The sequence below is a fragment of the Arachis ipaensis genome, chromosome B09, assembly GCF_000816755.2.
Source record: "Arachis ipaensis cultivar K30076 chromosome B09, Araip1.1, whole genome shotgun sequence".
NCBI classification, from domain to species: Eukaryota; Viridiplantae; Streptophyta; class Magnoliopsida; order Fabales; family Fabaceae; genus Arachis; species Arachis ipaensis.
The window spans coordinates 5,215,054-5,240,421 of record NC_029793.2 but is presented as its reverse complement, the minus strand read 5'-3'; the positions used below and the strand labels follow the sequence as shown (position 1 = coordinate 5,240,421).

Genomic DNA, 25,368 nt, shown 5'->3' with positions numbered 1-25,368 from the left:
GTTGTTTGTTATGTATATGTGCTTTGTTTATAGACTTAGCGCTGTTATATTCCTTTTGCATTATATTTCCTATGTTACGAATTATATTTCATAAGAGTGCAAAACTATAAGCGGGTACTTAAATAAACTAGATCGTACGTTAACAACAACCTGACATAACATAACAGGTACTACAATGGAAATAAAAAGATGACATACCATAACATTACAAGTACAACAAAAGGAAATAACAAGATGAACAAACTACTACAATGAAATGGATGGACAAATCCTAAAAGTACAATCTACACTAAGAATCCTCCATGGGTTGATTAGGACAATCTCGTCTGGTGTGACTGACTTGCCTGCAGAGGTTACATCGCTTCTGCTGTCGCTCTACCTCATCCATATCACCTCGGAATCTAGTCGACACGGGTCTCCCAGTCGCCTTCCGCCGCATGAGTGGGTTAGGATGCAGCAACCTCCAATACCACTCTGGCCACAGAGACTCATCTGGGATCGGTGGAAACTCCATCTCGTACACCTTAAAGACTGCCTCCTGTCTATAAACTGAATGAACATAAGGGGTCCACTCAATGCTAGCAGTGGCACATCTGGCAAGGGCATGGCGGCACAGGTAGTGGAGAGACTGAAAGAGACCGCAGTCACATGTACCCGCTGAAAGACGGACACGAAATGAACCTTGCGACCAACCCTCGAACGGCTCCAACTACTCCACGACAAAAACAGTAGCCCGCCTATCACAATGAGTAACACACATCTTCGGGATGCCTTCTCTATTCTTCTCAATGGCTGTCAGCAGCTTCTGGGAGAAGCGTTTTCCAGCAGCCAGCTGTGACTGTGCCTCCCTGCCCTTTGTGACGAACAACTTCTGCAATCGTTCGTATATTATGCGTACGATGGCAAAAATCGGCAAGTATCGTGTACCCTTTAGGACGTCATTGATGCATTCGGACAGATTGGTAGTCATGTGACCAAACCGCCTACCACTGTCGCAGTGTTGGAGCCATATCTCTTTGTTGAAACGACCAGCCCAGTCCATCATCGCTGGAGAAATTCCTTTCAAGGCATCAATATACCACTCATACACATCCTTGCTTGGACTGTAAGCAGTGTTTATAAGATATCTCTTGCCCTCGGCCGACTTAAAATGAGTCATGAAATTAGCGGTCATGTGTCTAATACAGTAAGCGTGAAACGCCTTCGGAGGATGCCAACCACTATCATCGGCACTAAGTGCGGCCATAATAGCCTGCGATCTGTCAGAGATAACCAGCAGACCTTCCTGTTGGGTGACATGGAATCTCAGATTAGTTAGGAAGAAGGACCACGACTTGGTACTCTCAGACTTCACAATGGCAAAACCAATAGGTAGGATATTGTTGTTGCCATCTTGTGCCACCGCTATAAGTAACACCCCACTATATCTGCCATACAGATGCGTGCCGTTAACGAAAACAAATGGCTTGCAATGCTTGAAAGCCTCGACACAGGATGGAAAAGTCCAAAATACTTTATCGAACATGCTACAATCGCGTAACAGTTGGTGCCCATCGTAGTACGGTGCGACCCATAGCTCACAAATAGTCCCAGGGAAGCTACTCTGCAGTGCCTGAAGTAGTTTTAGCACTTTGTTGTATGACTCCTCCCAGTCCCCGTAGATCTGAGAAATTGCCTTCTACTTCCCCATCCACACCTTTCTGTGGGAGGATTTGAAGTGATAGCTTTGTTGGACCGCACCTTGCAGGACAGAGATGTTGACGGAGGGGTTTGACTGTATCAACGACAAGATGACCTTACAGATGAGATTGCTATCCAACTGTCGGTGGTCCTAGGACATGGTGGGTGCTAAACAACTGTGAACTTCTCCAACCCTCCGGACCTCCATGACGAAATAAAATAGCGATGTTTAGGTGTCATGCATCGAAAATATGTTATCTATGGAAACCATGAACTACTAAGTACGCCTCAATGAATCTTGAACTCACCAGTATCCGAGGTTCTATCGAAGGGCAACACAGAGACTCCATGGACAGCCGTTTGCAGCTTGACGACATTGCACATAGTACTTCAGTCTGTCGGATTCGATTACCCGGTACTCTGCACTCCGGCGAATACTGTAGTTCTTCACACCCTGAATCACTGCTCTCGACATTTGAATCTGTGGCCGACCCGAAAATCTACCCCACCGTCTAGGTTTTAATCCTCCTCCACCATGCTGAAAAACGGAGTTCTCTCGTGCATGGCGTCCAAATCCAACGTATGATAGTGACTTGTTACATCGGATAGCGTCAGAATTGGGTAGGGGGAGGCAAAACATAGTGCACAGCTGCCTGAGCGGGCGTCTCCGGTACAAACTCCTCATCGTCACCCCCCTCGGAAGAATCACTGTCGCCATTATCGGCAATGTACTCCTCATCAGAGTCTTCCTCACCCAACTCCATGTCCTCCACTGGAATAAAGACATAAATGGGTGGTGGTGTGAGAGGTCAGTCATCCTGTACGTAGGTTGAATGTACAGAACTACCACCACCAACATCTCTAACCTCGGCAGAAAGCTCCATCACTTGCTCCGTCATGATTCTCCCATGGATGTCGAATATCAGTCGCACATGCTCGTCCCCTATAAGCCGAAATAGTCAAAACCGGAACACTCCATTATTACCCAGCGATGGCAACAACCTATAGCCCACTCTTCCGACCTCCCTCGTTTCGGTGCCCCTAAGATTTCTCAATATCAAACTCTTTAACTCAGACAACGAACTTACATGCTGGGTCTGCAAAAGAATCGGATTCTCACACTCAAATTTCACCCCATTGTCACCATTTCTCATATGACAATTGGGGTAAAGACACACAACTATGTATATGTAACACCCTAACTTTTAACCCCTCATGATCGTACTAAAAGTTCAGGCGTTACTTACCTCTAAACCTTTTTATTTTATACTATTTTTATTTTATGATGGTTTCAGTGGCTAAGAGAAGGGGGTTGAATCTTAGCCCCCTTTTTTGCTTTGTAATACTTGCTGGCCTTAAAAAAAACTTTTAGGAGACTTCTGGATTTTTGTCTCATCCCAAGCCACGAGACTTTTATTTTTATCTCGTCAGTTGGCACGAGACTTTTCTTTTTGTCTCATTCCTTGGCACGAGATATTTTGGTTTTTGCTCCTGTGCAGTAGAAACAAAAATGGAGTAGGAAAGAGAGAAAGTTACACCCAGATATATCCTGGTTCAGCTGCTAAGTGCAGTGCAGCCTACATCCAGTCTCCATCACAAACATGATGGAATTTCACTATAATCTTCCTGATTACAATCTGTAAAGTGCTAACCCAACTTACAAGGGGATTCCCACAGAATCATGAAACACAACATAGATGAACAAAGGAACTCTAAGACATCTATGGCTTTTTCTTTTAATTTTGCACTCTCTGCCTTTTTTTGCTCTATGGCTTTTTCATACAAACCTCATAGTTTGCCTTTTTCCATGAGACTCAAGACATGACAAAATTAAACAGAAAAATACTAAACAGAATACATTGAAGGAGAAGAAAATCTGTAAGCTTAGGTAGTTCTGAGAATCCTGTGCCTTGCACTCTCACTGCTTACTTCTAACTCCTTGCTCCAAACAGTGGTTGTTCACTCTTTTTATAGAAGAGGGAAGCCTCCACACTTGAAGCCAAAAAACCCAAGTCAACTTCTTCTTCCTTTAAGAAACCGGTTCGGCCACACAGAGAGAGAAGAGATAACCATGCAATATCCAACATGCAATTACCTCTAGTCCTTCCTTGGTCATCACTCTTCATCAATCCGAGCTCTCCATCCTTGGCTTGCTCTCCAAGATGGATTTCTGGCCCTTGATGCTTCATGATGATGATGACTTCATCTGCTTCAATCTCTGCCTCTACCATCACTTCGCCACTCTAGCTACTTCCTGTGGTGGTTGAGCAGAATCAAAGACAAGCCATGCCTCCAAGAATCTCACCTTGCTGGCCGAATCTACTTCCTTCTTTTTGAGCATGAAGAACCCAAGATTACCTCACAAAATCTATCCATATTTGGTGACAATCTCAGCCACAGCTCATTTTTATTTTAGTATGTTTTCTTGCCATCATTGTGATGGTCTTGTAGCTTGCTCTTTCTTCACTTCGGTGGCTCAATGTAGCTTCCATGGCATCCATTGTTTCCTGTGTAATAACCGAAGAAGAGAAGAAAATAGAGAGAGAAGAGAGATATGTGAAAAGCATTGATTTAGGAAAGAGAATGAGATTAAATGAATTGATTCTTTCCTTGCTGAGTAGCGTGTAGCCATAAGTGCTACAATCAAATCAAAAGTTTTGTTTTCTCTCTCATAGTTCCCATGCAATAAATGACAATGTAATAAATTTTGGAATCCATCACATGGTGAAATGCTTGGATCCGTTGGAAGTTCTTTTTCCATTTGGTTTCGGATCTTGCATGAGGAACTCTCATCAAATGTGAAATTGGGCTTAGTTGCAACAACTTTTAATTTCTGACCCAATATTAACATTTGCTTTCCTGATGAAATTTGGATCAAGCATTGAGCAAATAGGAAAGCATTCATTTTGGGCTTGTAGCAATAATAACTCAATTCTGGCCCATGTAACACAATAAACAATTCATTCATATTAAACCAAAGCTGAATATAATTGGGCTTGCATCAGAATTTTATTTTTGGCAAAATCAAAATCTGCATCACAAAAAATTATTAGTTAACATATGTGTAATGAAAATCAAATTAATAATTTTTGTAAGTAATTATTTCAATAATGTTTGTTCATCATCAAAATTAAATTAGAGTTTTCCAAACTCATCATTTTAATATTGAGCCTTTGCAAATACGAACCGAAACCTTCTCCAAGAAAATGAAGAATCAGTACTTTAAATCATTTAATCACAAAATTATATATATTCACGTAGCATTATATACATAGACTTACTCAAAGATCCTCAAATACAATTCCTACCCCTCTAAAAACCAAAATAGTAAATGACGAGGGAAAAATAAAATCTAACAACTCAACTCATAAATATAATCTTCTATGCTCCTGTAGCTCCGCACTAAACCTCACACTTGTAGCTGAAAATGGATGGAAATAGGGGGTAAGAACTGGGAAGTTCTTAGTACGATCGGGGTGTAGACTTATATTCATTTTATATATATTTAGTCCGCAATAACAGTCAACAAAGCTCAATCCAATTTAATAATCATAGAACACATAATCCAATCACAAGCACACACAATTATAGAAAATACAATCACAAACAAGTATGCACAAACAAGTATGATGCATGTCTAGTCCTATACAGGCCATGATCTCGTGTGTCGGTTTGTTGCCCGATTCCCGACACTAGTCCTGAGATAAGCGTCTCGTACCGCCGTCCTTATCTCAGCCAACGTCTCCTCTACGGCGTTACATATTGCCGTCCTCATGGGAAAACCTTCCTTTTGGTCTCCAGTGAGCGTTACGCATCGCTGTCCTCACTAAGTTGTCTTTATAGTATCAAGTGAGCGTTACGCATCGCTGTCCTCACTAGACACTTAGCACTTAGGCCTAACATCAATCAATTTCTTTTCAATCTTTGCTCTCTACTTTACTGTGGTAGAGATCCCTTTAATTAATACCTTCTTTTCTATCTGCTCTACTGTAGTAGACGTTCATTAAAAAAATCCTTAACAATCATTGTTTTCTTAAACTGAATTTAATCAAATAAAGTTTCTATATCAAATCAAAATCAAATCATACAAATTAGAAGTTCTGAACCAATTTAAAAACCAAAACCAATCTCAATTTCATCCTTAAAACTAAATCTTTAACTTTTTTCAAGAAGTCGCAAAACGAAATCATTCAATCAAAATTCAAATACTCTTAAAGTTCACTAAAACTCCTCCGAATGAAATTCTTAAGTTAAGTTCAAAACATAAGCTCTTTTCATATTTAAATCAACCTTAAAACATAATACTTTTTTTAAAAATAATTTAAAGTTGTAAAATAATTCTTTTCAAAATAAATCGAACTCAAAACATATACTTTTCTTAAATAAATTAAACTCGAAACATAAGTATTTTCTTAATAAATCAAACAATATAACTTCTCAAATCCAATATTTTTCTAAATAACATTTCAAACAAAGTCTTAAATTTTGTAACAAAACTTTGACAGCATCTCCCCTAAAATTTGGACTTTTGCCGCCCTTCTTGGGTCCCATCCTAACTATTTCTCAAACTCTTTCAAATCATTTCCAATAAATCAAAACCATTTCTAATATCAAAACGTTTATAAAATCCAACTAATTAAAAATCAAACTGCCTCCAAAATCAAACCATTTTCATATCTTAAATCATGTTATCAATTCATCAATTCATTTCTTATTAAATCTCAATGCCATCATCAAATTTTACCAATTCTACTTGATCACCAACAATATTCCAGCCCCAAATTCATCAAAATAATTCGGTTTTTGGCTGCATTTAAACCGACCAAACCCTAAACTAATCACAAATATCAATGTATCACAAAAATTTAACATAAATTCAGTCAAATTCAATCAACAATCAATCACAACATCAATTCACTTATCCAATACCAATTTAACCAATGATAAATTACCAAAACCTACCTCCATGTGAAATCAAAATACTCGAGGCTTCGAAAAAGTTTTCTAATCAAGCTGTCGAAGAAGAGAATGTCAAAAATCGTCTGTGCCTGCTAGAACTCCAATTGGCCGAACTCAAGGAGAAGGGGAGCTATATGCCACCGTCAACTTCCACCGAACAAAAATGACACCAACATGTAGAAGAAGAAAACACGAACACTTTCATTGGATTAGATTTTTTATTGGAGTTACGTATCATAAGAAATCGAAACTGAAATTTTTGGTGTGGGTCACAATTTTCTCATGCATGCATTCGGTCTCTCTCTCACTCATGGTCTCCCTTTCTTATTTTTTTGCAAGTTCATTCGGTGGTTATTGATACGTAACGAATACCTCAGACAACACAACAAGCGAATACCTTGGAAGAAAAAAAAATCAAATATCAACAAACCCACCAAATCCGGACGAGCTATGAAAAGCTCGGAACATAACTGACATTTTAAAACGTTATCATTAAGGATAACTTCGGAAGACACGGAGAATCCCGAGATATACTATAACCGAACATACTAAAGTCGCCTATATAAACACATAGCTAACCTCGGAGTAAGGCAAGTCACAGAACTCACTCTAAGTTATTTCTCTTACTTTCTTATAACTCACATTCTTACTTGAGCATCGGAGTGCTTTTTGCAGGTGCTCCCGCCGCGGTGTTCCAACTCAGCCGACGTATAACTCTCCCACTCAAGCACAGTTGCGGGCAGAAGGAGTTGCTATACCTCGGTAGCGTACGAACGGAACATTTGTCGCCCACCGTGGGGCCCTGAATTAATCTAACCCCACTATTTCTCCTACATTGCTCTTTGCTCTTTTCTTTTGTGCAGGGATTTTGACTTTCCAAACATGACTGAGAACGGACTCAACAATTCAACCAAGCCGAGCTTCTAGCCCAGATGGCCGAACTCCAGGCAGAAGTGCGAAGGCTTGCCGAGCTTTCCACGCAGAATAATGCAGGAAAGCACGAGGAAGGTAGCTCTAAAAGCTCAGCCCTGGGAAACACAGATCCTTTAAGCATCACCTTGCTAAAGGAAAAGCTGACGCTAGACAACCCCTTCTCTGAAGAAATTACCAACTTCAAAATGCCGAAGAATTTCGTGCCACCTAACTCCCTGGAACCATATAAGGGGATTGGTGACCCCCGAGCTCACATAAAAAAATTCCAGTTTATGATGTTCTTTAACGGCCTAATAATGAACCTATACTTTGCCGATCTTTTTCCCACTTGCCTTGATGGTGCTGCTTTACTTTGGTTCTCTAAATTATCTGTAGGTTCAATTTCATCCTTCGAGGACTTAGCAAGGTCTTTCATCGACTATTTCGCCGCCTCAAGGATATATGTCCACGGATCGGACTACCTCGGCACGATCAAACAAGGACAACACGAAAGTCTTAAAGACTACTTAACCCGATTTGCCGAGGCCACCATGGAAATCCTAGACTTGGACCCCAAAGTCCACCTACACGCACTTAAGACCGGCCTCAGACCTGGAAAATTCAGAGAGACAATTGCAATTACCAAACCCAAGTCGTTGGAGGAATTCCGGGAAAGGGCCGCAGGCCAGATGGAGATCGAGGAACTTCGGGAAGCCCAAAAAATGGACAAACAGCCGACAAGAAGAGGGGAAGAGAAGATATTCAAACCGCTGAGCAAAAAAGAGCAAAAGAAACCCTTCAAGCTCACACCAAAGTTCGACACCTACACCAGATTCAATACAAAAAGGGAGAACATAATCAAGGAGATCCTCAACGCCAAGATAGTAAAACCCCCCCGCCCCCCGCTAGAGCAGGAAGTCATCAAGATAAACGATTCATGGACAGAAGCAAGCACTGTGCTTTCCACCAGAAGTACGGACACACAACAGACGAATACGTAATAGCCAAAGACTTGTTGGAGAGGTTAGCTCGACAAGGACTCCTAGACAAATATGTCGAGGGGCAAAAAAGCAGGGAAACCAAAAAGGAGCAAGAAAAACGATCAACGGAAAAAGAAAAAGGGAAATGGACAACAACAGACCCTCCTAGAGGAATCATAAACTGCATATCAGGAGGATACGCAGGAGGAGGCGAAACAAGCTCGGCCCGAAAAAGAAGTTACCGAGCAATGTTGGCAATCGAAGGAACGATACCTACAACAAAACACAACACAACGGAGCCAGAGATAACCTTTAATCAAGACGACCTAGCTTCAACAGGCCCGAACCTCGATGACCCAGTAGTGATCTCCATCCAAACAGGAGAGTTATTGGTAAGAAAGGTCCTTTTGGACCCAGGTAGTAGTGCTGATGTATTATTTTATTCAACCTTCATAAAAATGCAACGATCTGAAAAAGCCATGCAACCCTCATTAGGAGAACTGGTTGGGTTCTCCAGAGAAAGGGTCCCAATAAAAGGACACATATGGCTAAAAACAACAATGGGCAACCCCCCATTAGCAAAAACTATTGATGTCCAATATCTCATAGTTGATTGTCCTAGTCCTTATAACATCATTCTCGGAAGGCCCGCCCTGAATAACTTCAGAGCGGTAGTATCTACATTACACTTGTATGTTAAGTTTCAGGTACAAAACAACAAAGTAGCAACGGTACACTCAGACCGACAACAAGCTCGGCAATGTTACAACGCCAGCCTGAAGAAAACCAGCATAGAACCAAGGACTAACCAGGGGACAAAAATAATTCATGCCACATCCGAGGTATTGTCCCTCGCGGAATTGGATCCTAGAGAGGACTTCCAAGAAAGACCCCAACCAACAGACGAACTCCAAAAGATTCCCTGACAACAAAGGCCGAACAATTCACTTATATTGGCCGAGCATTAGAAGGAGAGGAGAGATCAAAGTTAATAAGGGTGCTGCAAGACAACGCCGACCTATTCGCCTGGATACCAGTAGATATGCCAGGAATAGATCCAAATGTAATCTGCCATAAGCTCGCCATAGACAAAACAAGTAGACCAATCGCCCAGAAGAAGAGGAACCTCGGAACTGAAAAAATGAAAGCAGCTCTTAAAGAGACCAAGAAGCTCCTCAATGCCGGCTTCATCAAAGAACTCCGCTTCACCACATGGCTCTCAAATGTGGTAATGGTAAGGAAAAGCTCAGGTAAATGGTGCATGTGCGTCGACTTTACAAATTTAAATAAGGCTTGTCCAAAAGATGCCTACCCCTTACCTTGCATTAATAAACTAGTAGATAATGCTTCTGGATTTAAAAGCCTAAGCTTCATGGATGCATACTCTGGTTATAACCAGATCCTCATGCATCCAGAAGATCAAAGCAAAACAGCTTTTATAACAGAACACGGAAATTTTGTTACAAAGTTATGCCATTTGGCCTTAAGAATGCAGGAGCAACATACCAGCGACTGATGGACAAAGTCTTCCAACAACAAATAGGATGAAATATGGAGATCTACTTAGACGATATGGTAGTAAAAACCTCGGCACATGGATCACACTGTGACGACCTGCAAGAAATCTTCAAACAAATCCGAACATATAACATGAGACTCAACCCAGAAAAGTGTGCACTCGGAGTCCAAGGAGGAAAATTTCTTGGCTTTATGCTGACCTCACGGGGAATCGAAGCAAATCCAGAAAAATGTGAGGCCATCATCAAAATGAACAGCCCGAAAACGATAAAGGAGGTACAATAACTGGCAGAAAAGGTAGCCGCGCTGTCACGATTCATACCTGCAGTAGCTACCCGATCATATCACTTCTTCCAGACAATCTCTAAGAACAAAAAATTCAACTGGTCAGACACTTGTGAGCGGTCCTTCACCGAGCTTAAGCAAATTTTATCATCTCCAACAATCCTCCAGAAGCCAGAGCTCGGTAAACCATTATTTTTATATCTTTCCGTTTCTAACCATGCAATCAGCTCGGTACTAGTTTCTGAAACAGGGAAAACAAAATGCCCAGTCTACTTCATTAGCAGAATACTACAACCAGCAGAAACCAGATACCCAAGAATAGAGCAGCTAGCACTAACACTGGTCACCACAGCAAGAAGATTGAGACAATACTTCCAAAGCCACACAATAATAGTAACAACAGACCATCCGTTGAGGCAGATCCTAACAAAACCAGAGTTAGCCGGATGCCTAATAAAGTGGTCCATTGAGCTTTCGGAATTCGACATACAATACCAGCCAAGAAAAACTCCAAGGTTACAGCTGTTAGCTGATTTCATCTACGAGTTAACAACAAAAGACAAACAAGCAGAACAAGGCTGAAAGCTATATGTAGATGACGCATCAAACAGAGAAGGAAGTGGAGTAGGGGTGACACTAAAGGAAGGAGAAAGAGTCATAGCCGAACAGTCGCTACAATTTTCCTTTACAGCAAGCAACAATCAGGCAGAATACGAAGCTCTGTTAGCTGGACTAAAACTGGCAAACGACCTACAAATACCTCGTCTCACTGTATACTACGACTCACTACTCGTGGTGCAACAAATCAAAGGCGACTTCCAGGTAAAAGATCCTTTGTTAGAGAGGTATTGGCTCATAACAAAGGATCTCATTTCAAAATTTGATAAATTTGAAATCGTACACATAAACAGAGAACAAAATACATGAGCTGACATATTATCTAAGCTAGCTACCACAAGACCACAATTACACACACCAACACTTTTACAACTAACACTAATCGACAAACCGAGCTTCGAACTAAATAGTATACTGAGTATTACACAGGTAAGAGATTGGAGAACACCACTTCACGAATATATCAAAACAGGAATCATCCCAAGAGAGGAGCAAAACCCACAACTTTTCTGAAGAAAAGCAAGCTACTATACAATAGTCGGAGACAACCTATATAGACGAAGAGTCTCACAACCTCTCTTAATATGCATAAATAAGAATGAAGCCGAGCTAGTGATGGCAGAGACACACGAAGGAGTGTGCGAAAACCATATAGGAGGCCGAACACTATCCGCCAAAATACTACGAACAGGGTATTATTGGCCTACAATGAAGAAAGACTGCATAGCCAAAGTAAAAGCATGCGACAATTGCCAAAAACACGCCACAATCTCAACAACACCCGCCGAGAAGTTACACACCCTGAAGGTAAGCTGGCTTTTTGACAGATGGGGATTAGATATCCTCGGCCCTTTCCCAAAAGCGCCAGGACAGGTAAAGTTTCTTTTGGTGTCAATAGACTACTTTTCCAAATGGATTGAAGCACAACCTCTAGCACGAATAACATCCGAAAAGGTGAGATCTTTCCTTTGGAAAAACATAATATGTCACTATGGCATACCAAGAGAAATAATCTCTAGAAATGGAAGACAATTTACAGATCATAACCTCGTAACTTTCTTACAAAACTTCAATATAAAACATCATTTTAGCTCGGTCGAACATTCCCAAACAAATGGGCAGGTAGAATTAGCTAACCGAGTTATTTTGCAGGCTTTAAAAAAGAAATTGGACGACGTAAAAGGAGAATGGGCCGACCTTGTCCCAGAAGTACTATGGGGCTACAACACAACAGTCCAGTCTGCAACTGGGGAGACCCCTTTCAAACTAGTATACGGTGCAGAAGCTCTTATACCTATAGAGATCGGAATGCCAACCCTAAGAGCCGAACTATACGATTAAGGCAAAAACAACGAAGCAAGGTCAACCAACCTAGATCTCATCGATGAAGAAAGAGAAATGGCAACAATAAGGCAACAAGCAATGAAACAATTTTTGCAAAAGCGACACAACAAAAAAGTAATCCCCAGAACATTCGAAAGGGGAGAGCTCGTCCTCAGAAAAACGAAGGAAGCAAGAAAGCCACAAGCCCATGGGAAGTTAGCAGCAAATTGGGAGGGCCCATTCCGAATTAATAGGGTCCTCGGCAAGGGAGCATATCAACTAGAGACATTATTAGGAGATCAAATACCAGGGAACTGGAATGTATCCTCTTTGAGGAAATATCAGTCATAATGTATGCCAAAGCGGATGAAGGTACTCTTTTTCCCATTTTGAGGTTTTATCCCCACAAAAAACAGAGTTTTACTCAAAAGGGGTTTTAACGAGGCCGGACGCCATATCCTATTCTTTCAATAACATAACTACTTTAATCAAATACTTCCAAAAAACATAGTCCATGGTGACTCCTATACCACTCNTACTCGGAACAAGTCATAATAACCGAACTACATAGTCGGTAACAGCATAAAGAAACAAAAACCAAAACCTTGGCAATATCCAAAAACATCAAAATATCAAATCTACAAAAGACTAACAAACTAACAGTCCTCATTCTATTTTATCACCAATACTAGAACTTTCGCTTGGCTTGTCAGCCTCATCATCAATCAGCTCTCCATTTACAATGATCTTCGTCGCGTCAAGCTTACCAACATCAACCTCAGGAAACAGAACCCGGACCTGAGAAGCAGCTCGCTTGAAACACTGAGCAAAAGCCTCATAGACTTCATTTTCTAACTCCTTCACTCGCGCCGCCAACTGACCATTATCATATTTCAGAACCTTGTTATCCTCGATAACAAACGAATGAAGGCACTTTTCCTCAGCTAGCTCGTTCTCCTTCCCTTTCAGAGATGAGGAGAGCTCAACGATCATTTTTTCTTTCTCCTGAACAGCAGTAGACAGCTCAGCAATATCAACAGAGTCCTTCACCTCTGACTCGACAGCAAGCTCCTCAACCCTCCCAATAGCAACAATCTGAGCTTCAATAACCTGCCATAGAAAGCATCAGTCAATGGACCAAGAATGGAAAATATGGCAAACACAAACAATGGAATAAAGATACCTGAAGGAAATGGCTGATTCCAGCCTGACCAACTTCTTCAATCATCTTCGAATCATTAGGGAAACGGCACAGCTCATCAGCAAGGGTGGCAAAGGGAAGAACCTCGACCATAGAGACCTCATATTATCATCTTCACGGTAGGTGTGAAGCCTCTTCTGAGATTCATACACAGCTTCCACAATCGGCAAAGCAGGAGAGTTCTCTTCTTTACTCTCAACCACCTCAGCACAAGCCTTTATCCTTTTCCTCTTTGGACGAGGATTAACCTCGGTCTGTGCTGCAGCACCACCACCTTTGCCTAAATTTGTCGTCGACCCCTCCTTCTCATTTTTCTTCCTCTGGCTAAAAAATTATTTCAGCCCAGCTGTGGTGATAGTGGGGGCTTTTTCAGCTACAAACAAGATAGCAAAAAACAAACATCAGAAACAACAGTAGAACCACACCAAAACTAATTACCTAAATAGTCCAAAATAGCTTCTTTATCCGAATTCCACTTTAATAACTCGGCCACAGATAAAAGCCCACTAGATTCCAACATTTCTAACAAAAATTCCAGAACAATATCATCATCAAGCACCCTATCATCGACATCAAGCACTTGAACAGGCTCCAGAGACCAAGAAACTGGAAACCTCTCTTCTAAAAATTGGTTCAGGTAAAACGGAAACTCCTCCTCCACACTTCTAATTTTAACGAACATGGTCTTAAAGACACCGCATTGAAAATCAGAAAACGGAAGCCGGACACCTAACTCAGTCAGCAAACAGGTATAAAGATAAAAATAAGCTCAACTGTCAACCTTCTCACACACACGGTCACTCTCCCCACAAGGCAAAACCTCTATCCTTACCCCAGAGCCATCCCTGACCCACACATCTGACCCTAAGAGTTTCACGGACTCAACATCTTGAAAACATGACACACAACACTTCAATTGCTCACTGACCCAACTACAAGGATCACTTTCCACAATCACAACCTTACCTTTTTCCGTTACCATAAGACAACAACAAAACAGAGAAGAAAGGAAGAAGACCAGAAAACGTCAAAACTTACCTTTTCCACTCATTTTCTCTAAACACAGAAAAACTCAAAGTGCAAAACCAAACAAGGTAAAATTGGGGGCTCACTTAAGACAAACCAGGTAATAAGCTAATGAGGGAAGTGAAACAATTTTTTATCTTTCGATAACCGTTCCCATCCTGTCCGTCCAATTATTACATCAACATCCAGCAGCTCAGATAACTCCGAAAACTGAGCTACGACTTCACATCAATCATTTCCCCCAGTGCGGGAAACGAAGCGATAATTAAATGCTCCATATTCTTTTTCCCAAGAAAACCAAGGCAAGCTCGGGGGAAAAGGAACACCTCCAAGGACATATTTTCGGCCGAGGTATACAAAAAATTTTTTAAAGCTCACCTTTGTTTTCTTACAACAAAGCAAGCTTGGGGGCTATGATACATAACGAATACCTCGGCCAACACAACAAGCGAATACCTCGGAAGAAAACAAAATCAAATATCAACAAACCCACCAAATCCGGACGAGCTATGAAAAGCTCGGAACATAACTGACATTTTAAAACGTTATCATTAAGGATAACTTCGAAAGACACAGAGAATCCCGAGATATACTATAACCGAACATACTAAAGACGCCTATATAAACACATAACTAACCTCGGAGTAAGGCAGGTCACAGAACTCACTCTAAGTTATTTCTCTTATTTTCTAATAATTCACATTCTTACTTGAGCGTTGGAGTGCTTTTTGCAGGTGCTCCCGCCGCGGTATTCCAACTCAGCCGATGTATAACTCTCTCACTCAAGCACAGTTGCGGGCAGAAGGAGTTACTATACCTCGACAACGTACGAACGGAACAGTTATGAATGAAGGAAATGAAAATATTAGAGGCTAATAGGTGTCATTATATATATATCTTTGTTTCAATTCCCTTAATAATTTTTTTAATTAAAATAATAAATTATAAATAATTTATTATTTAATTTTAAAAAATTCGGAGTATTATAGTATACGTTATTACTAGTCATTATTGCCTTCTTTTTGTGAAAAAAACGGAACAAAAAAAGATATGAAATGAATGTGAAGAATCCCAAAAGTTAGACATCCTTTTATAGTTGTTGAAAAATTATTTACACGTATCTCGTCTATTTACACTGTACACGAGTTGACGTTGCTCATATCTCGTTTATACTGTGAACGAGATGAGTTTATATCACATGTAAATTCAACTCGTTCATAATATAAACAAGATATGACAAGGTGACAGATTTTGGTAATAATTTTTGAAATTATTTAATTCAGTAATTAATATATTTATTTTATTTATTAAAATAAAAAATTCGTCACTATAACGTCAAATCTGATACAGTGAGAGTGAGGCCAGAACTTACCTTGATCCTTCTGAGTGGAAGCCTTAGGGTATTCAATTTTCTTTTTGTAAGGAGACAGGATAATAAGAAATGATAACAGACTCACAATTATATTGGTGGTTGTGAAAATACAAATTTAAAAAATGGGAGTAATTATAGGGAGAAAAAGACAAAAAAGTGTAAAAACATAAATGGTTAACATCTGAACATAAGAAAAAAAGGGTCTAAAAACAGTTAACATTCCAGTAAGAATAATATAATGTAAATTTTGAATTGAATTTCAATTAGATATCAAATTCAAGGTGGAAATTAAAAAAGATACCCTAGAAATAACTCTATTCACTCACCGTCTTCACCAAAGAGGCTACACAATGAGCATTTCAATGACTTATACATAGTTGCATGAAGCAAAAGTGTGTCTCTCTTCGGCTTCCATTAAAACAGGAGAATGTGAAGGCATAGCATGTGTATATGGATAAATTCACTTTGATGTTCCATTTGTGAGTTCAGCCATAAATCAAGCCCATGGTTGAACCAGGAAATACAAGTTACTCTGGTTGAATATAAGCTTAGCTTGATGAGATCCAAGAGTACTGTAACATCAACAAATAACACCTCATTTATCAACAAATTAAACTCGAGAGTGTCTGAATTAAACATCACAATTTAGTGTCATGCTCATGCATTAAATTACAAATTACAGCTATGTTTTACAACTACTATGCAATTTTTAAAGTTGACGACCCGGAATAGGAGAAAAAAAAAAAATCCTACGTCCGCTTTTATACTATTCCTTCGTAGGATTATTTATTTATTATTTATTTTGTGGTAATAATTTATTGCTTTGATATATATTGTAAATAGTCCCATCATGCCATAAACCATTGAAGCACAATAAAAACAATAATCAATGACAATATATAACAATTTGGTCTTTTGTTACAAAGTCTACAGCAAAATCTAGGTCTTCATCAATCATCAGCTACAGTATAATACATACCTTTCAAACTATCTAAGTATCTAGCTCTAGTTTGTCTCTAACGTGGAATATATATCCGATGTGCTTATTTTTACTTTATTATTATTATTTTTTTTAATTTTGTGGTCAAGGTTTTGGGTTGGACAATCCAATCTGAGACATGCAATGCAATAACAACATGAAAGAGCCAGGCCACGAAGTTAATGTCCTCGATAACTATTCTAGTTAAGTCTTCGTCTACCTTGGCACCTATCCTCCATGATCACTATCCAAGCTACGTCTTCGTCTACCTCATCAACCAATTGGTATCAATAACTACCAAAACAGTTGAATTGGCAGCTGTGATTGTCATGAGGTGCAGGATTGATTCTCTAGATGCAATGAATTAGACTACATAGGACCATGGGCTTCGATACTTGTCTTACGTGCTGGAAAAAATGACAACTTTTTGGAAATATTTCTTTTGATACAAAACAATGGTCTATTTAATCGGGTTGATTCAGTGATTAATTTACTTATTTAAAATAAGTTAGAATTTAAATCTTAATTTATACATGTAATAATTTATCAGACATTAGCTAATAATAAATTTTAAAAAAAATTTAATTCATGACCAATTAAGTTTTGACCAGTTGAATAATAATATTAATGAGAACTTTATATTCTCTTCAATACAAACAATCAGTCACAACTCACAACATATACAAGTTTGGTCTTTTTGTTGCAAAGAAGAAAATGACAGAGAGAAAAAGCCAAGGCTCAACCATTTAAAGTTTAAACTTAGTTTGGCAAAATTTTTTAAAAATATATTTATGAGTAAAGTGATAATTAGATTTTTAAAGATTTTAAGGATTAATTAATTTTTGAAGAAAAAAAATTATCAATTATATTCTTCATGATAACAAACGGTGGACATGTATCTTCTTCCATCAATGGATAGTGCAAAGCTGTAAAACGAAACGGAATTATCTATATATTATGTTTCGTTGTTGCCACATGAGCACTGAAACGATGTAGTTTTAGATCGTGAAGCATTTATTATCTTTTGAGAATTTATATAATATTTATCAACTGTTCCCTGTTTATCACAAATCCTACCAAAATAGATAAAGTTTCACTCCAAAAGTTATTATGGATCTGTATGACGGTCTTTCATAAATAAACATATTACAGTAGGTAACGGTACATATAAACACCATCATTAAAGTTTACATGATGAATTGATAGAAGAACATCACATTTTCACCGTTTACTATCATGGATAACTAAATTAGTACTTTTTTATTTCAGAGACTAATTAATTCGAGGTTGAAATTTGCAGAGAAAAAGAAAAATCCAAGACTTGGCGACTTGAGTCTTCAGCTACAATGTAAAACATACTTTTCAAACAAGCCTGGCTTTAATTTCTCAGTAACGTGAAATATATATGCAGTGTGCTTATTTTTATTACATATTTAAAAAATGATATATACAAATATCCTTGCTCTAAATTTGCCATAAACAGTTAAACTACATCCTACACCATAATTGACTACGTTGCCCCTTAAATTACCTCGAATTCATACTTCAACATTATCAACCATATTATATATGGAACTCTTTTTACTCTCCCGCTCATTATAAGGTGCAGAATAGAATACAACGAAAAATAATGAGAATGTTAATGCACTTGCTTTTTGTGATGCTTGGGGTTGTAACTAGTGGGCTTCTGGTTCAAACCCAGTTACAATCAGGTATATACTTACCAATATTTAATTATTTGAACAGTCAATTGAAACAACTCAATTTGAAACCAATATTATTTGTATGCCACAGGATTCATTAGCATAGATTGTGGGCTACCCGAAGGAAAGGACTATACTGAGAAGAGCACAGGAATTAATTACATTTCAGATACTAATTTCATTGATTCAGGTGTGAGCAAAATGGTATCGAATGAAGATAAGATTACTCACCAACAACAGTTTAGTTACCTGAGGAGCTTTCCCAACGGTATGAGAAACTGTTACAAAATTAGTGTGATAAGTGGCACTAAATATTTAATCAGAGCAAGTTTTCTGTATGGAAACTATGACGGTCTAAATGAGCTTCCACAATTTGATATTCATCTCGGGTCTAATTTGTGGGACACAGTGAAACTAACCAATGCATCACAGAGCAGTTACAGAGAACTGATGCACACTCCCACACTGAATTATGTACACATCTGTCTAGTTAACACTGGCAACGGGATTCCTTTTATTTCTGCCATAGAGTTCAGGAATATGGACTTTAACAATGTTTATAAAACTTCCGGAGCTACAACATTGGCTCGTTTGGTTGGTTTAGATTTTGGTTCATTCACCAACCTAACATACAGGTCAGATTTTGCTAGTATTGTTTGGATGGATATTTGATTATTCCTCTACTACATATTTGATTATTATAGTTGTTGATAATTAACCTATATAAATGTTACAAAGTGTAAGAAAATTGTGGTATCCAGGTACATGGATGATTTTCATGATCGTTTATGGGAGCCTTATTCCAACGACCAGTGGACACAACTACACAACCCTATTAGCAATGATCTACCTTCCAACGAATATGAACTGCCAAATTCAGTAATCTGGACTGCTGCTACACCAAGAAATGCTAATGGTGTCTCCTTAGATTTCTACTTTGATACACTTAATGTAACTACACAGCAACAGTGCTATTTCTATCTGCACTTTGCTGAGGTTCAAAATCTGGCACCAAATGAAACTAGAGAATTCAACATCACCCTTAATGGAGAGTACTTTTATAATCTACTTCGACCCGGTCACTTTGTAAATACCATATTTGATCCATCTCCAAATAATGTATTCTATAAGAATAATAACATTTCTCTTGTTAAGACAGAAGCTTCTACCCTTCCACCCATCATCAATGCTCTTGAGATTTATCAAGTTAAGGATTTCTCACAATTAGAAACTCAACAAGATGATGGTATGTTCTAAAATATTATTCTTTTCATTGTCATCAGTAATCTTATAGTTCTGTATATATGAGCCTCATTGTTAACTCTCTAATATCTGTGGTAGTTGATGCTATCACAAATATCAAGAAAGTTTACAGGGTGACCCAAAATTGGCAAGGTGATCCATGCGCTCCTGTAGCATACATGTGGGAGGGTCTAAATTGTAATTTTAATGGCACCCCAAGAATCACATCCTTGTAAGTATGCATGTATAGATTTGATTTGTTAAGTATAATGAACCGTTTATAATGTATTTGGAAATTCATGCAGGAATTTATCTTCAAGAGGACTCACTGGATACATAGCAGTTTATATCTCCAAGCTTAATAAGTTAGAGTCCTTGTGCGTCACTCCAATGCAAATTCATTGAATTTTTCTGTGTTTTTTCCTATCCTCCTCTTGGATTGTAGTGATTTGAGTTTGTTGTGTCAGGGATTTATCAAATAATAGCTTAATTGGGGAGATACCTGTTTTTCTGGTAGAAAACCTGCCATGGCTTAGAGTCCTGTAAGTTTATTTCATACTCTCTGCATTAATATAAATGATTGATTTCGTTGTTACAGAAAAAATAAAGAAGCATTTTCTTTTGTAGAAACTTGCAGAATAACAACCTCACAGGTCTAATTCCAAATGCACTTCTACAAAAGTCAAGTGAAGGTATACTATCACTTAGGTATACATCTTACTCTTATTTAATTTGATACCCTAAATCAGCAATACCTGTTATTTACATAGTTACATGAATTTCTACAAATTATGTAGTATCACATATCATACAACTTTGACACATGGAAACTTAAAAGTAAGAACCTCCATAGAGATTGCAAATTAAATGTAGTTTTTCACTTTAACTTGATTCTTGTTACTGAATGATGCTAGGTTGGGGCAAAATCCAAATCTATGTGAATCTGGTCCTTGTGACCAACAGACAAAAGATAAAAGCAAGGAAAACAATCCAGTTATTTATATACTAGCATCTGTTTCTGCATTTTTGATGCTCCTACTGGTAGTTCTTGCAGCAGTTAACATCATTCACATTAAAAAGAGAGAGCTAAAAGGTAAAAGAAACAATACTGCAAACTACAATTTACAGTCCTCTAAGTACAATTAACCATGACACACATTTTGACCTTAAAATTAGATGATGTCTACATTCATATGGAATCTGGTGATCCTTTGGAATCCAAGCGCCGACAATATTCATTCGATGAAGTTGTTAACATGACCAATAACTTCGAAAAAGTCCTCGGTAAAGGTGGATTTGGAACAGTTTACTATGGCATTATTGATAATATTCCAGTAGCTGTCAAGATGCTTTTGCAATCATCAGTACAAGGATATCAGGAATTTCTTGCAGAGGTAAATTTGATAATAAAAATGTTGGTTATCTAATATTTCTTGAATCTCAATACAAAATATTCAATAAGTATAAAAACAAATTCGCTACTAAATCAACCAAATAATCAAATTCTTTTACACACTGAAATGAGATAAATTACAGGTTAAATTTTTTATGAGGGTTCACCACAGAAACCTGACTTCTCTGATTGGATACTGCAATGAAGACGACAAGATAGGGATCATCTATGAATATATGGCAAATGGGAACCTCAATGAACATCTTTCAGGTGTATATCTGAATTACTTATGTTTTGTTTAATTTAGATTTAATTAACTTAATTATGCTATAAATACAGGCTTTTAAAAATACTTAATCATAATTGTGCAGGAAAAGCTACCCGGAAAAAATTCTTAACTTGGGAGGACAGACTCCAAATAGCAGTGGATGTAGCCCAAGGTTAACAAGAAAGCTAACAAACTACTTTCTTCAATCTCATCCTATTTTCTTTAATTTGTACTAAAATCTTGTGTCAGGATTGGAATATCTGCATAGTGGTTGCAAGCCACCTATAATCCACAGAGATATAAAATGTACAAACATTTTGTTAAATGAAAACTTTCAAGCAAAATTGGCGGATTTAGGCCTCTCCAAAAGCTTCATTTTCAGTGGAGACACACATGTGTCCACTATGGTTGCTGGAACTCCTGGCTACCTTGATCCAGAGTAAGTGTTGTAATTACTTTTGGTTTAAATTTTATTTTTAAAGTTTGGTTTGAATTATTTAATTTTAATTTTAATTACTGTGTTGGTCTCTATAGTTTCACCAAATTTATAATTAGGTTTCTATACTTTTTTTCTTTTCAATGAAGTCTCTATACTATTTTTTATTCTGTAATTATGTTATTTTCATGAGTTTGAAGAAATTATTATAAGACCTTTATAAATTAACGAAACTATATTATTGGTGATGCAGGTACCAAACATCAAATAAATTAACTGAAAAAAGTGATGTGTATAGTTTTGGAGTAGTTCTTTTGAAGATAATCACAGGTGAAGCAGCAGCATCATCAAAAGCACATAACAATGCTCACATAAGTCAGTGGGTGGGTTCTGTGGTTGCTAGAGGGGACATAGAACGTATTGTAGACCCAAGCTTAGAAGGAGATTTCGACATTTATTCTGCATGGAAAGCAGTTGAAGTAGCAATGGCATGTGTCTCCATTAGTTCTAAAGAAAGGCCGTACATGAGAGATGTTTTGGTGGAGCTAAAGGAGTGTTTGGCGGTGGAATCAGCTCGGAAAAATGTTGGCGCCAAAGATTCAAATGAGTTGGTTACCATGAATCCAGTTACTGAAATTAGTCCCATAGCTAGATAGTTAATAAATAATTCCTTCCTAATCCTAGTGCTTAAAATGAAATACTCTAAGTTGTATTGTGTTTCATTTTCTTTTGTTTCCTTGTTTCTTTACTTTAACTAGAATGAGACCCGCGCACGGTAAATTAATAATAGTATATAATAAATATTAAAAATGACTATATTTTGTAGAATTAAATTAAATATGTGTAAACTAAAGTTAAATTTGAAAGGTGCTTTGTTTAAAATAATTTATAGTACAAAAAATTTGGATGTTGGAGTTGTACAAAGCGATATTTTTATTTAGTGATTTGATTTTTACATTTGTTTTAGTTGATGGGCTTAGTCTTTTTATGTATGTAGCGCTCGTCTTCCTTTTTTTTTCTTTATTGGTTATTGTTAGAATTGTTGCTTTCTTCTTTTTGTCGTAGGGTCTTGTAAAGGTATATTATTTATAAATTTTTGAGTTGTATGCATTTTTTATTATATTGTTTGTTCCATCTTTACATGTATATTTTTCTTCTGAATATGTGTCTTGAATTTGTATGGTTTTCTTTCTTCTTAATTTCTTGATGTAGTTTTTCAATGACATCTACAATAAAAAGAACAAAAATGTGTAGATTTTTTTGAATAAATTATTTTTAATAAGAATAATTAAAATAGTATAAAATAAAATTATCTGTTAGTATTTTTCTTTGACCCACTCTGTCAGACAATGTCTCAAATGATTCAAATTTAAAATAGTCTTGAAGAATGTTTGAAATTGGATCTTTAATTTCTTTCACAGTTGTGAGTAAAAAGTTTGCTTTCATTGTATCTTTAATTGGCCTATACAAATCATTTGCATCTTCTATTTTTAAATTTTTTATAGTATAGACTTTTTCTTCTTGTAACACATGTTTGAATTTGTTCATCATATTTCTCTTCACAATTATATGAAGATGTGTTCCCTGCAGTGTTAGTAAATCATAGTTAATAATAAGTTAAAAAAGAACAATGAATAGCATATTAAAAGAAGTATAATTTTAACGATATTAAAATATAATTATATATAAAGTATTATAAAATAATATAAAAAGTATAAAAAACAAAAATAATTAAAGTATTTTTTTGTAAATTCAATTTAAAAATATAATAAATATGTTTGTTTTGTACCTTTTCATCTAATATAATCATTTCTAAGCAAAGAGATTCTTCTTCATTTGTGGGTGTTAATATTTCCCATAGATGAACTACGCGAACTTTGATAAACTAATTGTCTTTTTGTTTGGTGATATTGTCCAAAGAATGATGCTCCATTGAGTAAGTTTGAGATGTTGTGTAGTTCGGAAATAATTTTGTTGTGCTAAATTTGATATCATTTGAAGGAATAGTAATAAGAGACTTATATAAGTAGTTCAAATAGTATGGAATTTGAATATTTGTAACGTAAAATTTATTATGATTAATAATATTATATGACATTTGTAATATGAATGTTTATTATTTGCATCTTCTATTTTTAAATTTTTTATAGTATAGACTTTTTCTTCTTGTAACACATGTTTGAATTTGTTCATCATATTTCTCTTCACAATTATATGAAGATGTGTTCCCTGCAGTGTTAGTAAATCATAGTTAATAATAAGTTAAAAAAGAACAATGAATAGCATATTAAAAGAAGTATAATTTTAACGATATTAAAATATAATTATATATAAAGTATTATAAAATAATATAAAAAGTATAAAAATTAAAGCAAAAGTAATTAAAGTATTTTTTCGTAAATTCAATTTGAAAATATAATAAATATGTTTGTTTTGTACCTTTTCATCTAATATAATAATTTCTAAGCCAAAAGACTCTTTTTCATTTGTGGGTGTTAATATTTTTTATATATGAACCACGCGAATTTTGATAAATCAATTGTCTTTTTGTTTAGTGATATTGTCCAAATAACGATGCTCCATTGAGTAAGTTTAAGATGTTGTGTAGTTAGGAAATAAATTTTTTGTGCTAAATTTGATGTCATTTGAAGGAATAGTGATAAGAAACTTATATAAGTAGTTCAAATAGTATGGAATTTGAATATTTGTAACGTAAAATTTATTATGATTATTGATATTATTATTACATTTGTAATATGAATGTTTATTATATTTAATGAGTTATTTATAGAAATTAACAAAATAATTATTGGAGTTATAAATATATTGTATTGTTTATAACAGTGAGATATAATAAATATATGGATATGGATTGAATGTCTTTGTAGGTTACAAATTTGATTACAAATTTTTTTATATTTTTTTTTTTGGTGATTTGAAAATAATAGTTGATTTGGCAAAAATTGAGTGGTTGATTCTAATATTTTGCCAAGTAAACGATGTTGCTAACATGGCATTAGTAGAAAAAAAAATATTTTAAAAATAATATTGGCTCTAGTTTATTGAAATTAATTCTATTTATAGAAAAAAATCCTAAAATAATTGGTATAACTTTAGATTTCAAGTAGTCTTAGACCTCAAATAAATTTAAACTCAAAGTAATTTTGTACTTTAACTCTTTAAGTAAATTTGTGTATCAAACATAAATTAGCTTGACCACCAAACCTAACTCATTTTTATTTTTTTTAACCTAGTATGTTTTATGCATATATAATTTTCGACTTTAATTATTGAATTATTTTTAATGTCAACCATTTGTGCCAAATTACTTTGCACAACAATCAGAAAAGCTTTGCAACCTCTATTGTTTAATTAAAGAGAATTTGAGTTTTACCTTGTGTATACAAAAATTTATTAACCAATAACATATTTTTAAATAGAGTTTAGGGAGAAAATAAAAAATGCTAATACAT

The 25,368-nt window shown here is 36.5% G+C and overlaps 3 protein-coding genes across 3 annotated transcripts; 2 read left to right on the top strand and 1 right to left on the bottom strand.

Moving 5' to 3' along the window:
• LOC107614787 lies at positions 710 to 2,155 on the bottom strand. The gene is made up of 2 exons (XM_021111698.1): positions 2,093 to 2,155; positions 710 to 1,612 (listed from the first exon to the last, which is right to left on the bottom strand). Exons 1-2 carry the CDS (start codon positions 2,153 to 2,155, stop codon positions 710 to 712), a joined length of 966 nt encoding a protein of 321 aa, XP_020967357.1.
• LOC107614788 lies at positions 7,572 to 8,552 on the top strand. Its single transcript, XM_016316921.1, has one exon. It carries the CDS (start codon positions 7,572 to 7,574, stop codon positions 8,550 to 8,552), a length of 981 nt encoding a protein of 326 aa, XP_016172407.1.
• Positions 18,274 to 22,665, top strand: LOC107615978 (probable LRR receptor-like serine/threonine-protein kinase At1g51880). Its single transcript, XM_016317989.2, has 13 exons — positions 18,274 to 18,565; positions 18,648 to 19,191; positions 19,318 to 19,802; positions 19,898 to 20,030; positions 20,104 to 20,175; positions 20,266 to 20,340; positions 20,426 to 20,506; positions 20,713 to 20,891; positions 20,975 to 21,192; positions 21,335 to 21,461; positions 21,563 to 21,631; positions 21,709 to 21,898; positions 22,149 to 22,665. The coding sequence occupies exons 1-13, from the start codon at positions 18,484 to 18,486 to the stop codon at positions 22,549 to 22,551; spliced, it is 2,658 nt and encodes an 885-aa protein (XP_016173475.1). The 5' UTR covers positions 18,274 to 18,483; the 3' UTR covers positions 22,552 to 22,665.